General features: G+C 40.2%; 1 protein-coding gene across 1 annotated transcript in view; it reads right to left on the bottom strand.

Annotated features, from left to right (window-relative positions):
• cacna1ha (calcium channel, voltage-dependent, T type, alpha 1H subunit a) overlaps positions 1-14536 on the bottom strand; it is a 351881-nt gene that overhangs the window by 104869 nt on the left and 232476 nt on the right. Inside the window, exons 8-10 of the mRNA XM_030141355.1 lie at positions 13680-13918; positions 8540-9081; positions 1689-1855 (exon numbers count right to left, since the gene is read on the bottom strand). Coding sequence (XP_029997215.1) covers positions 1689-1855; positions 8540-9081; positions 13680-13918 — 948 coding nt within the window. The remainder of the gene's footprint in view (positions 1-1688; positions 1856-8539; positions 9082-13679; positions 13919-14536) is intronic.

Raw genomic sequence — 14536 nt, 5'->3', positions numbered from 1 at the left:
GACGAAATCTCATTGGCTACTGCTGGTTTCGGCTGACGTGATTCACTCAGAAGCATCACGTGGTGTACTCTGATACTTCCGCATTTAGCTTACCATGGGACCTCTGAAAATGCTCCTAACACAGCAACTTTCAAGGAAAATAAAGCAGCAATTGCGCTTTGCAAGATGTAAAAATTGAAATCAATCTACTGGATGAGCTCAAAACCACCAGGAAGCAGCACATCTGACCGTAAGCTGAAGTTGGGAAACCGGGTGGGGCTGATTATGCATGTCGCACCTCGGTGAACTGACACTCAATTTCTTGTGTCCTAATTGTGGGTCTATTTCTAAGCTTTAGAAAGACTTTAGAAAGACTTTAGAAAGCTGTGACATCTACTGTACTGCCATTATGGAATTTTCGGCGATTCCGTGATACCACCACAGATTCTGAGGTCTGGGGTCATTACAAGTCATTACAGGGAATTCTGAAAGACCAGGCTGATGGGAGTGATGACTGAAGTTGAGGTGCTCGCTATTTTGGCAGGTTGTGGAAATGAAGTATTCGAAAATCGCGAAATATACAGCCAAGGCGTTTTATTCCAAAGTACCAGCCGTAAGCGTAACACCGGAACAGAGAAAGCGTGTTGTCTTTGCATTGATTCAGGTATTTGCTGCCACCTAGGGTAGGGGAGTTACACACTGTACCTTTAAGGTATTAAATGAGAATTTGTAAATTCAACACTTTTAAGACTTTTTACGTCCCAACGAGAACCCTGATAATGTTCAATTAAGTTGACTGTTCATAATATAGTAAAAATTATAACGTCCTGACACATCAAGTACATGTTTGTGTTTGTTGTTTGCGTGATCTTTTGAGATGGCTAGCAATGAAAATTCACTACAGGTACCCTTGAAAGGTGCGGGAGACTTTCGCGACCAATTTTTCATCAAATCTGTAAAACCTCAGTCATATCCTCAGTATCACAAATCTGTATCTCTGAATCACCTGAATCTCTTGCATTACGGTCAACAATTTAAAAGTGCCATCCACCATAAACAAACCATGTGTTTACAAACAGAGCCCGTAGGTAACTTGGGCATCTTTGGAATTTTGTCGTGACATGCATTGTGGGAAGCGAAGGCTCGCGCCACCACCTAAAAGCAGCAGTGGCAGTGCGACCATATGATATTATATAGATGAAACAAACACGACACGGAAATGTCTGAAACACGGAAATGACTGGAGGAATATGCATAGTCTGAAGAGAGCTCCTGCCATGTCCGCCTTGTGTCTGTAGCAGCTGCCGCTGCCAGACAGCAGAGTGAACCGGCGTTTCCCACAATGCACATCGCGACAAAATTCCGAAGATGCCCGAGTTACCTCCCAGTTCTGGATGTAAACAAAGGGTTTGTTTAGAGTGGATGGCACTAAGAAATTGTTGACCGTAATGCCAGAAATTCAGGTGAGTAATCACAGAAAGACTTACAGATTCATGATACTGAGGATATGACTGAGGTTTTACAGATTTGATGAAAAATTGGTCAGGAAAGTCTCCAGCACCTTTAAACTAATGTGTTTTATCTAAACTTCACATTCTACAAACTAATACCAGACACTGTAACTTGACTTCAACTACCACCCCTCCTAATTAGAACAAACTTTAGCATCCCTGTTTTACACCATGTTTGTGCATCACGTCCATGCTGACCTGCGGGAAGTCGTGCAGACCGTCCACCTCTCCTCTGCCTCCCTCCAGGTCTCCCAGTTCCAGTTCCAGTGTCTCCAGGCTGCGGGCACATAGAGGGCAGCTGAGCAGCTCCAGGAGCAGAGGGCTGGGCACCACGCCTGCCAGCTGGTACAGCAGCCTCTGGCGACCTGAGGGGGTGACACGGTAGAGATGGGCAGACATTACAAAGGCACTGTTCCTACGTGGACACACCATTGTCTTTGTGGCTTTGCATAGTCAGACGAACACACATTTTTCATCATGTTTTCAGCTGTTTGAATAAGATACTGAATTGTATTAATATACTTTCAAAGATAGACAATCCAGTAATGCAGGTCATGTGTGAAAATAATGTCATCATCTTCCCAAAATAATAATAATAATAATAATAATAATAATAATAATAATAATAATAATAATAATAGTAATAATAAAAAAAAAAAAAAAAAAAATAATAATAATAATAATAATAATAATAATAATAATAATAATAATAATAAACTTTATTTGTATAGCACCTTTCATACAGAAATTGTAGCCCAAAGTGCTTCACATTGATTGAAAAAACACAATATTAAAATACATTAAGATTTGATTATACATCAAGAAATAAAATGAAATTTGAGAGAAATACAATAAAATAAAAATAAAAACAGCGCACATTAAAATATTTGATTATACATGGAATTTTTGAAGTGCAAGAAATAAAATGAAATTTGAAATACAATAAAATAAAAAATAAAAACAGAAATACAATAAAACAAAATAAAAATAAAAACAGCGCACATTCCTGGTTCCTGAATTGTGACCCCATTTTTATCTGCTTTCAAAGGCTGATGAGAATAAAAATGTTTTTCATTTGGTTTTAAATATATTCAGTGAACTGGCTTCTCTAATGTCTTTTGGAATTGTATTCCATAACTTTGGTGCATAGTTAGTAAAGGCTGCATCCCCCATTTTCTTTGTAATATTTCTAGGAGTCGCTAGTAACCCTGCGTTTGATGACCTCAGTGTAATGTACTTTTTTGCATCAAATATTCAATTTCTGGGTAAGTTTCCTGAGAAAACTGAAAAAATGACTTGGAAATTTACTATTGGACGGTGATAATGTGGAACTTTTTTTCATAAAAGCATGAAATTTTGAGGCCATTTACATTTTCATAACTTGGGCCTTTGCAAAAATAATGTGATGGTGATGATGATGATGATGATGACGACGATGATGATGATGATGACGACGATGATGATGACGACGATGATGATGATGATGATGATGATGATGATGACGATGATGATGATAAGCTAAGCTAAGCTAAAATAAGATATTCATCAAACACACTAAAAGTGTACATTCATTCATAAAAAAAACACTCAAACAGGAACTACTTAAGGAAAAGTAATGCAAATGATTATTTTGACTCTCGCCATCCAAGTTGCTGTAACAGTAAAAGTTCAAATGCTATAATGTTTATGTGTTAAGATGAAGGTTTCAGCTTGCTGATGATAACTATGAATTGTAAATTTGTAAGGACCCCAGGAAGAGTAGCAACCACTATGGTGGAAGCTAATGGGGATCCATATAAACAATAAACAATATAAAATGATAAGATAAAAAATGATGATGATGGTGTAATAGTTTTGCATCACATCTCCCAAACTAGACAATAACACAGAAAGCTGACCCTAACCCTATATTTTCATGGTTAAGTATTATAGTGTATGTTATGTGATGATGCCATATACAATATCATCACTCATCTTAAAATAATTCACAAAAAAACAGATGTTTGATTGAACTGTAGTTGTTGAAATATATTTTAAAGTAAATCATTGGAACATTTTTGCTGAAGTTTTTAACATACTGCTGTTCTTCTCTATATAGGCAGTCTATGTCGTGTATAGTCACGACATACAAGAGACTTTATTCTATCGAAAAATAAAACCATAGTTTTCAGACATTGTCGTCTGCCTTAAATCTCAGAATGTGAACCCCACATACACAAATCCATACGAACGTTCAACTTGCTTTTCTGTAACTAAACAGCAGAATACATCTTTCTGGATGCACTGCACTGGGTGTGAATACATGCCACTTCCTGTCTCCTTTCCAATCGGGGCACGTTACCTTGGTAACCAGTCCGTCTCACCTCTACAGGCATGTGTGTAATACTACGGACTGTGCCCATGTAATATTATGGATTGAATCTGTTTTAACACTAATCACTATTCACTACTGAGCTCTTTTCGCTCTTTCACTGTCGGTTGCTGCTACGACTGCATTGCATTATGGGATATTTATACTGGGAAGGCACACTGTAGCATGTACCTGAAAATAGTTTGAAATTCACATTCTATTGGTTTCATACTACGATTTACACTAAAATATCTACAATACTGTTGTAGCCTAGTTAAGAGCATGTCAATATGGAATTTTGGATGCTACCTGGGAGTTCCTTTTTAATATCATCCTCATTTTACAACTAAACAATGTATGATTTTATGTATTACTGACATCATCTTTTCTGTTTTATCATGCATGATTCAGGAGATATGATACAAAATACATCATTTAGTTATGGCAGAAAGTAAAATGGCTGCTCTAAGTCATTTATGCAATGATCTATACATATACCATATTCAACATTTTTATTTAAAAAAAGTGAGCGTACAACATCAAAATTGACACATACAACCTGCACTACAGCAACAAGACATAATTAAATTATATATACTGACTATAAGTACAGGATTACGTTTTAACAGTACTGTACATTATAGAAAAACATGAGACTTTACAGTATGATAAGGACGGAAGAAAATCATGTAATTTTTCCGGCAGTGCTGAAAGGATGTCCTTTCTCTGTGCAGAGCCAAAACAAGCTGGTATGTGTAGTGAGTGCTGAGAGCTCGCCCACAGTATGAGATCCTGGCTGACTCCTCTCACCCTCTGTTCTCTGACTACAGCCTCTTTAAATCAGTACGGAGGAACTGAAAAGCACAGCTGAAAACTAACAGACGCAAAGCATGACTTCTGGAAACATCATCTCTCATAACACGGCTTTGACTGTACACACTGCACCGTTAAATACCTCCAGCTATGAAAAGGTTTGTAAGAGCTGTCATCATTATTCTTGAATAACTGTTGATGTTGAAGTCTTTGGATTACCGCCCTCGACAGTTTGTTTGCATTCTCACAAATTATTTGTGCAAAATTGTCTGAGGTACAAAATATTTATTCAAGCTTGTTCAAATTCACCCCGACCCCATACAACTTTATATTATATTACGACAGATTAAATTAACTTAAATTCGATTTGAGAGCCTCAAACTTAAAAAATATTCCCACGAACATCAGTGCTTTTCCAATAGAAAGCGCCCGCAACCAAAAAACTGCATTTATGCTCTAATCCGATTACGTGATGAGGCTTAGCTGAGGTCAAGTCATTTCACAAAACCTGAAAGCAAACGTTTAGACACTTGCGGATGTTTTAGAAAATCCAAAAATGTCCAGCTGTGACTGAAGCCTCCATTTGGTCTTAACTTAAAAGCGCACATACACAAATTTTAGCTTTTAGTCAATCACAAACCATTAAATCACCCTCATTTAAAGTCCATTTAAAACGGCAAAATGTTCGTTTTTGAGCGTACAGTATAAACAGAGACACTTCCTCACATTAAAAACACTACTGGTGTTTCTAAACCTTTTACTTTTTAAGCTTTATTTCTAATCAGTGTCTTAACTGCCTGCCAGTATTTATCACATGTCACACAATAACTCTTCGCTCCCGCAAGGAACTAATTCATGTGCGGTTAATTATGTTTGCAGCATCTGTAGCCAGCAGTGTGTGAATGTGTGTAAGTGTGTGTAGTAGGTGTGTGAATGCAGACTCCATTAGGTCAGAACAGACGAGTCTATCACACCGTCACGGCAACTGACTCAGGTTTACGTTGTTTTCCCTTCGCTCCCCCCTCCCCCATTTCATTTATTTTCCTATTCGTCTTTATTTATTCCATCTATTTTCTCTCTCTTGTTTCATATTGTCTCCCTTCTCAAACTTGCATTATGTATTTATTCCCTTATCTACAGAAATTGACTGGCATACCTGTCGTTTTGTTACAGTTCTTCCCACCGCTTACTTCTTCTTTTCTCTTCTTAATCACCAAAACACTGTGCTGATTCCCACAGTCCTTCCCGTTTTATCTACCTCCTAGTACTGACGACTGTAACACTTCAGACATGGATTTCCTGTCAGGACTCTCTAAGCGCCACTCCAGGCACACACTAGCATCCTTCTTCTCATGGCTATATTTTTCCCATTTCAAGTCTTCAACATTAAAGAGGCTATATGTAGTATTTTTATCTGAAAATATACAAATATGGCCTAAAAGTATCACTACAGATGAGAAAAGGAGGGATGTCCCGAATGGATCAGATTGGATTGGATTTTGTCACAAGATTGGGCTGATCCAGGCCCGGTTCTCGGGGGGGTAAACGAATGTCCTGCCCCCTCAAGTTAAAGTTTCTGAAGGTAGGGGAAAGGAAAATTAACTGCACAACAGGCTTAGAGGAATTAGTAAAGCGTCTATATGTTTCACTTTCACTTTATGGTCCGGTAGTGATGCGCAAGTCAAGTTTTTTTCAACCCAGGGGCTTTTGTAGAATTATTTGACCCAACCCGCCCCTCAAATAAACTGACATTCTTTTGACCCGACCCACGAGTAACCCGCTGATCTGTGCATCACTAACATATGGCACACCTGGACGGACCTGTCCATAGACACGCTACAGCAGTGACAAACATACGGTCCACGGACCAAAACCAGCCGGCCAAAGGTTCTAATTTGGCCCATAGTATGAATTTGGAAAATGCAAAAATTATATGAAAGTTACTAAGAGTCAAAGGTGTCATACTTGTTTTAGTTCAGGTTCCACATTCAGCCCAGTTGTGATCTCAAGTAAAACAATTATAGCATAACCTATAAATAATGACTCCAAATTCAAATCAAAATTTCATTGTAAAAAGTATCAGATCGCTATCAGATCGATATCAGCAAAACTAATCCTAAAAAAAAAATCGGATCGGGACATCACTAGAGAAAAGTGGGAGAAATGGTCTGTTTATACAGCGACAGGATAAGGACGATCTTAATGATAACAACACTGGAGCAAACTGTAGAGACATGGCAATCCACTGTGTTTTTTTTTTTTTTTGTTGAGCCCATAAATTGGTGGTTCCCAACCTTTTTTGGCTCATGACCCCATTTTAACATCACAAATTTCTGGCGACCCCAGACATTCAAAACTGAGACTTTTTTTTTTTTTTTTTGTTAAAATTAAGTTGTTTTTGATCATGTAATTGTTTGCTGTACTATGTTGCAAATAAACCTTAATTTTAGATGACATTTAGTCTATATAATGTATATTATTATGGACGGAGGCAGAAAAGCCAGGTGTAGATTACTGCACAAAGTGAGAATTTTATTTTCCTTGATCAGGATATGTACAGTCAGTGCAACTTGGATTTACAAGGCTGACCTCAAACTATGAATTATGAAAGAGCTGCAGCATCTGAAACCGACCACAACGAACATTTGACAGATAAACAGTACCACAGTGCTTCAGTTTCAGCTTCACAGTTTGTCATGTCTTTTATGGATTGGGATTGGCTCTCTCAACTCACCATATATTTTTTATTAGTAAGTTTTTATTTTTATCAGTTACTAGAAATTTCAGGCAACCCCATTTGAATTCCAGGTGACTCCATGTGGGGTCCCGACCCCAAAGTTGAAAAACCCAGCCATAAATATAGAAAAAACATGCTCACAGTCGTAGCCAGATGCTAACTCAGGTCAAAAGTTGACGGGGGGCAATTCAAGATTCTACACAGACTTCATCTATCAAAGCTGAAACTATCAAAGATGTTTCCCTCGGTAAACCCCTCCTGTGACAGATGTAAACAGGGGCCGGCCTCACTTGCACATATGTTTTGGAACTGTCCTTGTGTTAAAATATACTGGACCAAGATATTTCAGACTTTATCCGAAATCTTAAAAAAACAACTTAAACCAGATCCGGTTTTTGCTTTGTTTGGTGTGAAGCCGGCTGCTGTAGAACTTTCCAACAACCAAAACAATATGATATGTTTTGTGGTGTTGCTAGCACGAAGATTAATCCTATTAAATTGGAAACAAAAAACTCCCCCCGCTCATTCAGCCTTAATGAGAGAAGTAATGAAACACTTAAAACTGGAAAAAATTAAATTTTCATTAAAAGGGAAATTAAATGCATTCCACTTAACATGGCAACCTTTCATTGATTATTTTAATAATGCAAATGTGTAAACAACCTAGGATTGGCGATATATGATGTCCTCAGTTTGGTTTTTTGATGTTCATTGTTTACTGTTGTTTGTGCGCTTTTTGTTTTACTACGTGTTCTATTTTTTTTTGCATTGAGCACAGTGAATGTATATGAACACGTCTTTGTTACTATATGAAAAAAACTCAATAAAGAGAATAAAAAAAAAAAAAAAAAGTTGACGGGGGGACTTATGAACAGAAATAGAAGGGAAAGAAGATGAAAACTAAAAAAAAAACTAGCCTGGTAGTGGAAAGGTAATTATGCCCAAGAGACAAGAGTTTCAAGTACATCTATGAATAAATGTTTTAGTTTTTAATCAAAATGTTCTGCCCAAGAGAGATTTTTATTGTGAGAAGTTAATAGCAGCTTCATAAAAAGTCCCTCCTAGTCATGCATGTATGTATGTATGTATGTATGTGTGTGTGTTTGTGTGTGTGTGTGTGTGTGTGTGTGTGTGTGTGTGTAGTCTTACTGTGTTGTCCCATGAGCTGGTACAGCTTGTTCAGGGTCTCTGTGTGTTCAGACGCTGGGTGGTTCGTTGGGTGCTGGTCTGGACTGTGCCCGCTCTGTTGGGAATGGGGAGGCGGCGTCTTACTGCTGTAGCTGCAAACAAACGACGGTAGAATCGTCGGATAGTTCATCCCCCCGTTGAGTCGCCCCAGCAGCGCCCCCATACCCTGGGTAACGACGGTGGGGTTCCCTCGGCTGCTATTTCCATTCGTACTCCCTCTCCGGACAGGAAGTGACTTCATCTCTAGCTCCTCCCCTCCTTCGACCCCCCTTTCAGTGTCTGTCTGCTCGCCAGTGGTCGTGCTGGCGGCGTGCTGCCCCCCGTTGCTGAGGCGACAGTGCTGGTGCTGATGATGCTGGAGGAGGTTATGGATGGGTCTCAACCACAATGTGCTATTTGGGCATGAGCCCCCGGCGCCCCTGCTGGAGCCGTGACCATGTCCGTTTCCTCCGCCGTTACTGCCTCCGCCGCTGCCGTTGGGATTCACTTTTTTACGCCTTTTACTGTTCAAAAGATAAAAGACATTGAGCATTGTTATAAACTTATGAAGTTGATGCTTAAATTCAGTAACACTCCATAATAAGGACACAAATCCTAAACCAGGGGTGTCAAACTCATTTTAGTTCTGGGCCACATTCAGCTAAATTTGATCTGCAGTGGGCCGAACCAGTAAAATAATAACAGAATTATATAAAAATAATGTCAACTCCAAACATTTCTCTATGTTTTAGAGCAAAACTAAGTTGATTTATGTTATGAAAAGGTCTACATCTACAAACTATCTTTTCAAAAGATATGAGTAACATGAACAAACTGAAAAAATAAGTGTAATTTTAACAATATTCTGCCTCAGTTTACAGATCACAGTGGATCTACAAATACATAAAACATTTAATAACAGGCAGAATATTGTTAAAATTGTTCTTACTTCTCTTAAGACATTTCCGGTTGTTCGTATTTGTTCAGGTTATTTAAATTTTTTTGTGAAATGATACTTTGTTTTAGTGTAAATACATGAAAATATTTACATTTACAAAGGGAAAAGTTAAGAGTTGTCATTATTTATATGTTCTTATGATAGTATTTTACTGGTCCTGCCTATTTGAGATTGAATTGGTCTGTATGTGGAACCTGAACCAAAAGGATTGTTAATATCTTAGTGTAATTTTTGCATTTCACAAATTCATCCCAGGGGCCAGACTGGACCCTTTGGCGGGCCGGATTTGGCCCCGGGCCGCATGTTTGACACCTTTGTTGTAAATGTACTATATAAATAAACATGACCTTAACTTAGTTCTTGTATTATTTTATATTACATTTAACCTTTTCTAAGTGATGAATCATCATTATTTTAATATTATCCTCTGTATTTTGCATTTTTCATTATAAGTCATGAATTTTCCTATATTTAATTCACTGATCATGTTAATGTTTGACACCTGTGTCCTAAACTGAAATGCTGAAGGGGTTACAATCAGGGTTAAAAAAACACTTCCCTCTACAACTCTCTCTCCTCTAGGTCCATACAACAAGATTAAATATAAACATTGATGATCATGATGACATTTTATGCTGTTTCCGGAAACGTAAAGCACTTTCATGACACATCTTTCATTATAATGTAAAATCACAAGTACATTCTATGCACTCTTAAATTTTGCTCTACATATGTGTGTTTTCTTACTCATATGAAGCATTTTAGGTGGCATCACAAAAGTATTGGATGGTCTAAACAATATAATACATCTCAAGTGGGCCAGAAAAGTAAAATAATAGCAGTTAAAATCAATATGAACATGTTTACATCTACAAAAATCTGAATAATGTGAAAAACCTGAAATGTCTTAAGAGAAATCAATGCAATTTATACAATATTATGCCTCAGCTGATCATTTACACATGTGAATTACAACTTACAGAAATCTACAAATACACAGAACATTTAGAAACAGGCAGAATATTGTATAAAATTTACTTACTTTTCACATTTATCATTTCAATCATGTGGGCCAGTAAAATAATAACATAATCATAACTAGGGCTGTCAAAATTAATGTGTTAATGTGGATTAATCCATTGTCGAAGCGGCTGCTCGGAGCTGTGGTCGCAAGGTCTCCGGTGCCTGTCGTGGCGGCAATCCCCGAACCCGGTGGTGGACCCCGGAAGTAAGGGATGCCGTCAAGCTGAAGAAGGAGTCTTATCGGGCCTTGTTGGCCCGTGGGACTCCCGAGGCAGCTGATGGGTACCGGAAGGCCAAGCGTGCTGCAGCCCAGGCGGTTGTGGAGGCAAAAACTCGGGTCTGGGTGGAGTTTGGGGAGGCCATGGAGGAGGACTATCGGTCGGCCTCGAGGAAATTCTGGCAAACCATCCGGCGCCTCAGGAGGGGAAAGCAGTGCGCCACCAACACTGTTTACAGTGGAAGTGGGGAGCTGCTGACCTCGACTGGGGATGTTGTCGGGCGGTGGAAGGAATACTTCGAGGATCTCCTCAATCCCACTGCCACGTCTTCCATAGAAGAAGTAGAGGCTGAGGTCTCAGAGGTGGACTCGTCCATCACCCAAGCTGAAGTCACCGAGGTGGTTGGCAAGCTCCTCGGTGGCAGGGCACCGGGGGTGGATGAGATTCGCCCTGAGTACCTTAAGTCTCTGGATGTGCAGGGACTGTCTTGGTTGACACGTCTCTGTAACATTGCGTGGCGGTCGGGGACAGTACCTCTGGATTGGCAGACCGGGGTGGTGGTTCCCCTTTTTAAGAAAGGGGACCGGAGGATGTGCTCCAACTATAGGGGGATCACACTCCTCAGCCTCCCGGGGAAAGTCTATTCCAGGGTACTGGAGAGGAGGATCCGACCGATAGTCGAACCTCGGATCCAGGAGGAACAATGCGGTTTTCGTCCTGGTCGTGGAACGCTGGACCAGCTCTATACTCTCCATCGGGTGCTCGAGGGTTCATGGGAGTTCGCCCAACCAGTCCACATGTGTTTTGTGGATCTGGAGAAGGCGTTCGACCGTGTCCCTCGTGGTATCTTGTGGGGGGTGCTTCGGGAGTATGGGGTCCGGGGCCCTTTGCTAAGGGCAGTCCGGTCCTTGTATGACCGAAGCAGGAGCCTGGTTCGCATTGCCGGCAGTAAGTCAGACCTGTTCCAGGTGCATGTTGGACTCCGGCAGGGCTGCCCTTTGTCACCGGTTCTGTTCATAATTTTTATGGACAGAATTTCTAGGCGCAGCCAAGGGCCGGAGGGGGTCCGGTTTGGGGACCACAGGATTTCATCTCTGCTTTTTGCAGATGATGTTGTCCTGTTGGCCTCATCGAACCTGGACCTTCAGCGTGCACTGGGGCGGTTTGCAGCCGAGTGTGAAGCGAGCGGGATGAGGATCAGCACCTCCAAATCCGAGGCCATGGTTCTCGACCGGAAAAAGGTGGTTTGCCCTCTCCGGGTCGGTGGGGAGTCTTTGCCCCAAGTGGAGGAGTTTAAGTATCTCGGGGTCTTGTTCACGAGTGAGGGAAGGATGGAGCGTGAGATTGACAGACGGATTGGTGCAGCGTCTGCAGTGATGCAGTCGCTGTACCGGTCGGTTGTGGTAAAGAAGGAGCTGAGCCGAGAGGCGAAGCTCTCGATTTACCGGTCAATCTACGTTCCTACCCTCACCTATGGTCATGAGCTTTGGGTCATGACCGAAAGGACAAGATCCCGGATACAAGCGGTCGAAATGAGTTTCCTCCGTCGGGTGGCTGGGCGCACCCTTAGGGATAGGGTGAGGAGCTCAGTCACCAGGGAGGAGCTCGGAGTAGAGCCGCTGCTCCTCCGCGTCGAGAGGGGCCAGCTGAGGTGGCTCGGGCATCTGTTTCGGATGCCTCCTGGACGCCTCCCTGGGGAGGTGTTCCGGGCATGTCCCACCGGGAGGAGACCTCGGGGAAGACCCAGGACACGTTGGAGAGACTATGTCTCTCGGCTGGCCTGGGAACGCCTCGGGATCCCCCCGGAAGAGCTGGAGGAGGTGTCTGGGGAGAGGGAAGTCTGGGCATCCCTGCTTAGACTGTTACCCCCGCGACCCGGCCCCGGATAAGCGGAAGAGAATGGATGGATGGATGGATGGATTAATCCATCATCATGATTAATCTGATTAAAAATTTTAATGTAATTAGCCCATCTGCAGCAAGGAATGACTCTGAACGCCAACGCATAGTTAGTGTGAAAGGCAGCAGAACCAACCATAAAGATGGAAGACGCTAAACAGCATGTTGGTCCTCTGAATGGAAATATGAGGGCAAAAAAACTAAGACAGAACAGTTGTCTCAAGTTGTTTTGTTGAAAATGTTGAAGGTGTTTAATAAACACGTTAAGTTCATATATATTCCCTTCTTTCTTGAGTCTGTTTGCTCATGCAAAATGAAACGCAGTTAATATAGATTAAGAGTGAATGATATTTAATCATGATTAATCAAAATTAATCCCCAGCAACCCTGAGATTAATCAGATTAAAAATGTTATTGGTTTGACAGCACAAACAATATCCTTTCAAAAATGTAAAAAAAAAAAAAAAAGACAAAAATATGATAAACATGAACAAAAAGAACACAAATAAGCAAAAAAAAAAAAACTCCTAATAATAAAAATAATAGTAATAAAAAATATGAACAAAATAAATAATAAAAACAAAACATGCTCAAAAATCGACAAAAATGTTAAAATTGAACTTAATTTTCTTATGACATTTCAGGTTGTTCATATTTGTTCAGGTTATACATATTTTATCGTTTAGGATCGTTTGTAAATGTACACTTTTTCATGTAATTTTACTTTTTTATACTAAAAAATAGAATCATTTGTAGTTGTCATTATTTATAGCTTATTATGATAGTATTTTACTGGTCTGATCCATTTTAGATCATATTAGTCTATATGTGGAACCTGAACTAAAATGATTCTAAAATCCTTGGTTCTTAATATATTCATTGTAATTTTTGCATTTCACAAATTCATCCCATAGGCCTGGATTGGACCCCTTGGCGGGCCGGTTTGACACCTGTGGTCTCAACCCCAAAACAGCACTTAAGTGGTTTATCTGGTCCAGACTGTACGCATCAGCTGATAACACACCTGTGCCAGCCGGAGTATATTCTCTGCAGCCTGCGCGTTAGCTTGCGATACAGGTGACTGATGTAGCGTAGCATCTCCTCGTAGCATGAGCCTGGTTCGCTGTAACTGGCGAGCGTGGAGTCATTGGACATGTAGCGTGCGCGCTGCTCCCTCATCAGGGCGTTCTCCCTCTGCTTTGTTTCTGAGAACTGGGTGGCGATGACCACCAGGCACAAATTGATCATGAAGAAAGAGCCCACCTGGTCGGAGAGGAAAAAGAACATACTCTGTTAAAGTGGTGGCAAGAATTATTTCCTGCCCGCTGTTAAAAAAAAAAAAAAAAAGATTAATTCTGTGGCTACTTTAGTGTTTCTTTTTTCTTTTTTTTTTTTACTTATTTTATAGAAGGTATGCCCACTACGTCACTTCCCCCCCGGGCCACGGCCCTCTAAGTCAGACTGAGTGGCAAAAACCAACCTGCGCAACATGACGGAGTATTGCCGTAAACACAGCGAGACTGGACAGGAAAATGTGAAATATGAAATTAACCCTTTCATGCATGAATTACACTGGTCAACAACAAATTTATTGTTTAAGTTTTTTGAGCTGATTTAGAATAATTTTGGTGTGCTGAATCCAAAAATCACATTAGTTTTGCTCAATCAGGTCAACTTTCTGAACTATGCTACATATTGGCTTTTTAACATTTTTGCTTACATTTATGGGCATTTTCACATCATATGATACAAAATTCTTTCATATTTCTTGCAATAAACAAGTTCTGAAGATTTTACTTTTGCCAATTTATGATTAATGTTTTTTTTTTAATATTACAGGTGAATGAAATGGCTTCGACTAGAAGATCTTGCAAAAATAAG

This window comes from Sphaeramia orbicularis, chromosome 8 (assembly GCF_902148855.1).
Source record: "Sphaeramia orbicularis chromosome 8, fSphaOr1.1, whole genome shotgun sequence".
NCBI classification, from domain to species: domain Eukaryota; kingdom Metazoa; phylum Chordata; class Actinopteri; order Kurtiformes; family Apogonidae; genus Sphaeramia; species Sphaeramia orbicularis.
Note: the sequence above shows the minus strand (reverse complement) of the source record. Positions and strands in the feature narration are given on the sequence as shown.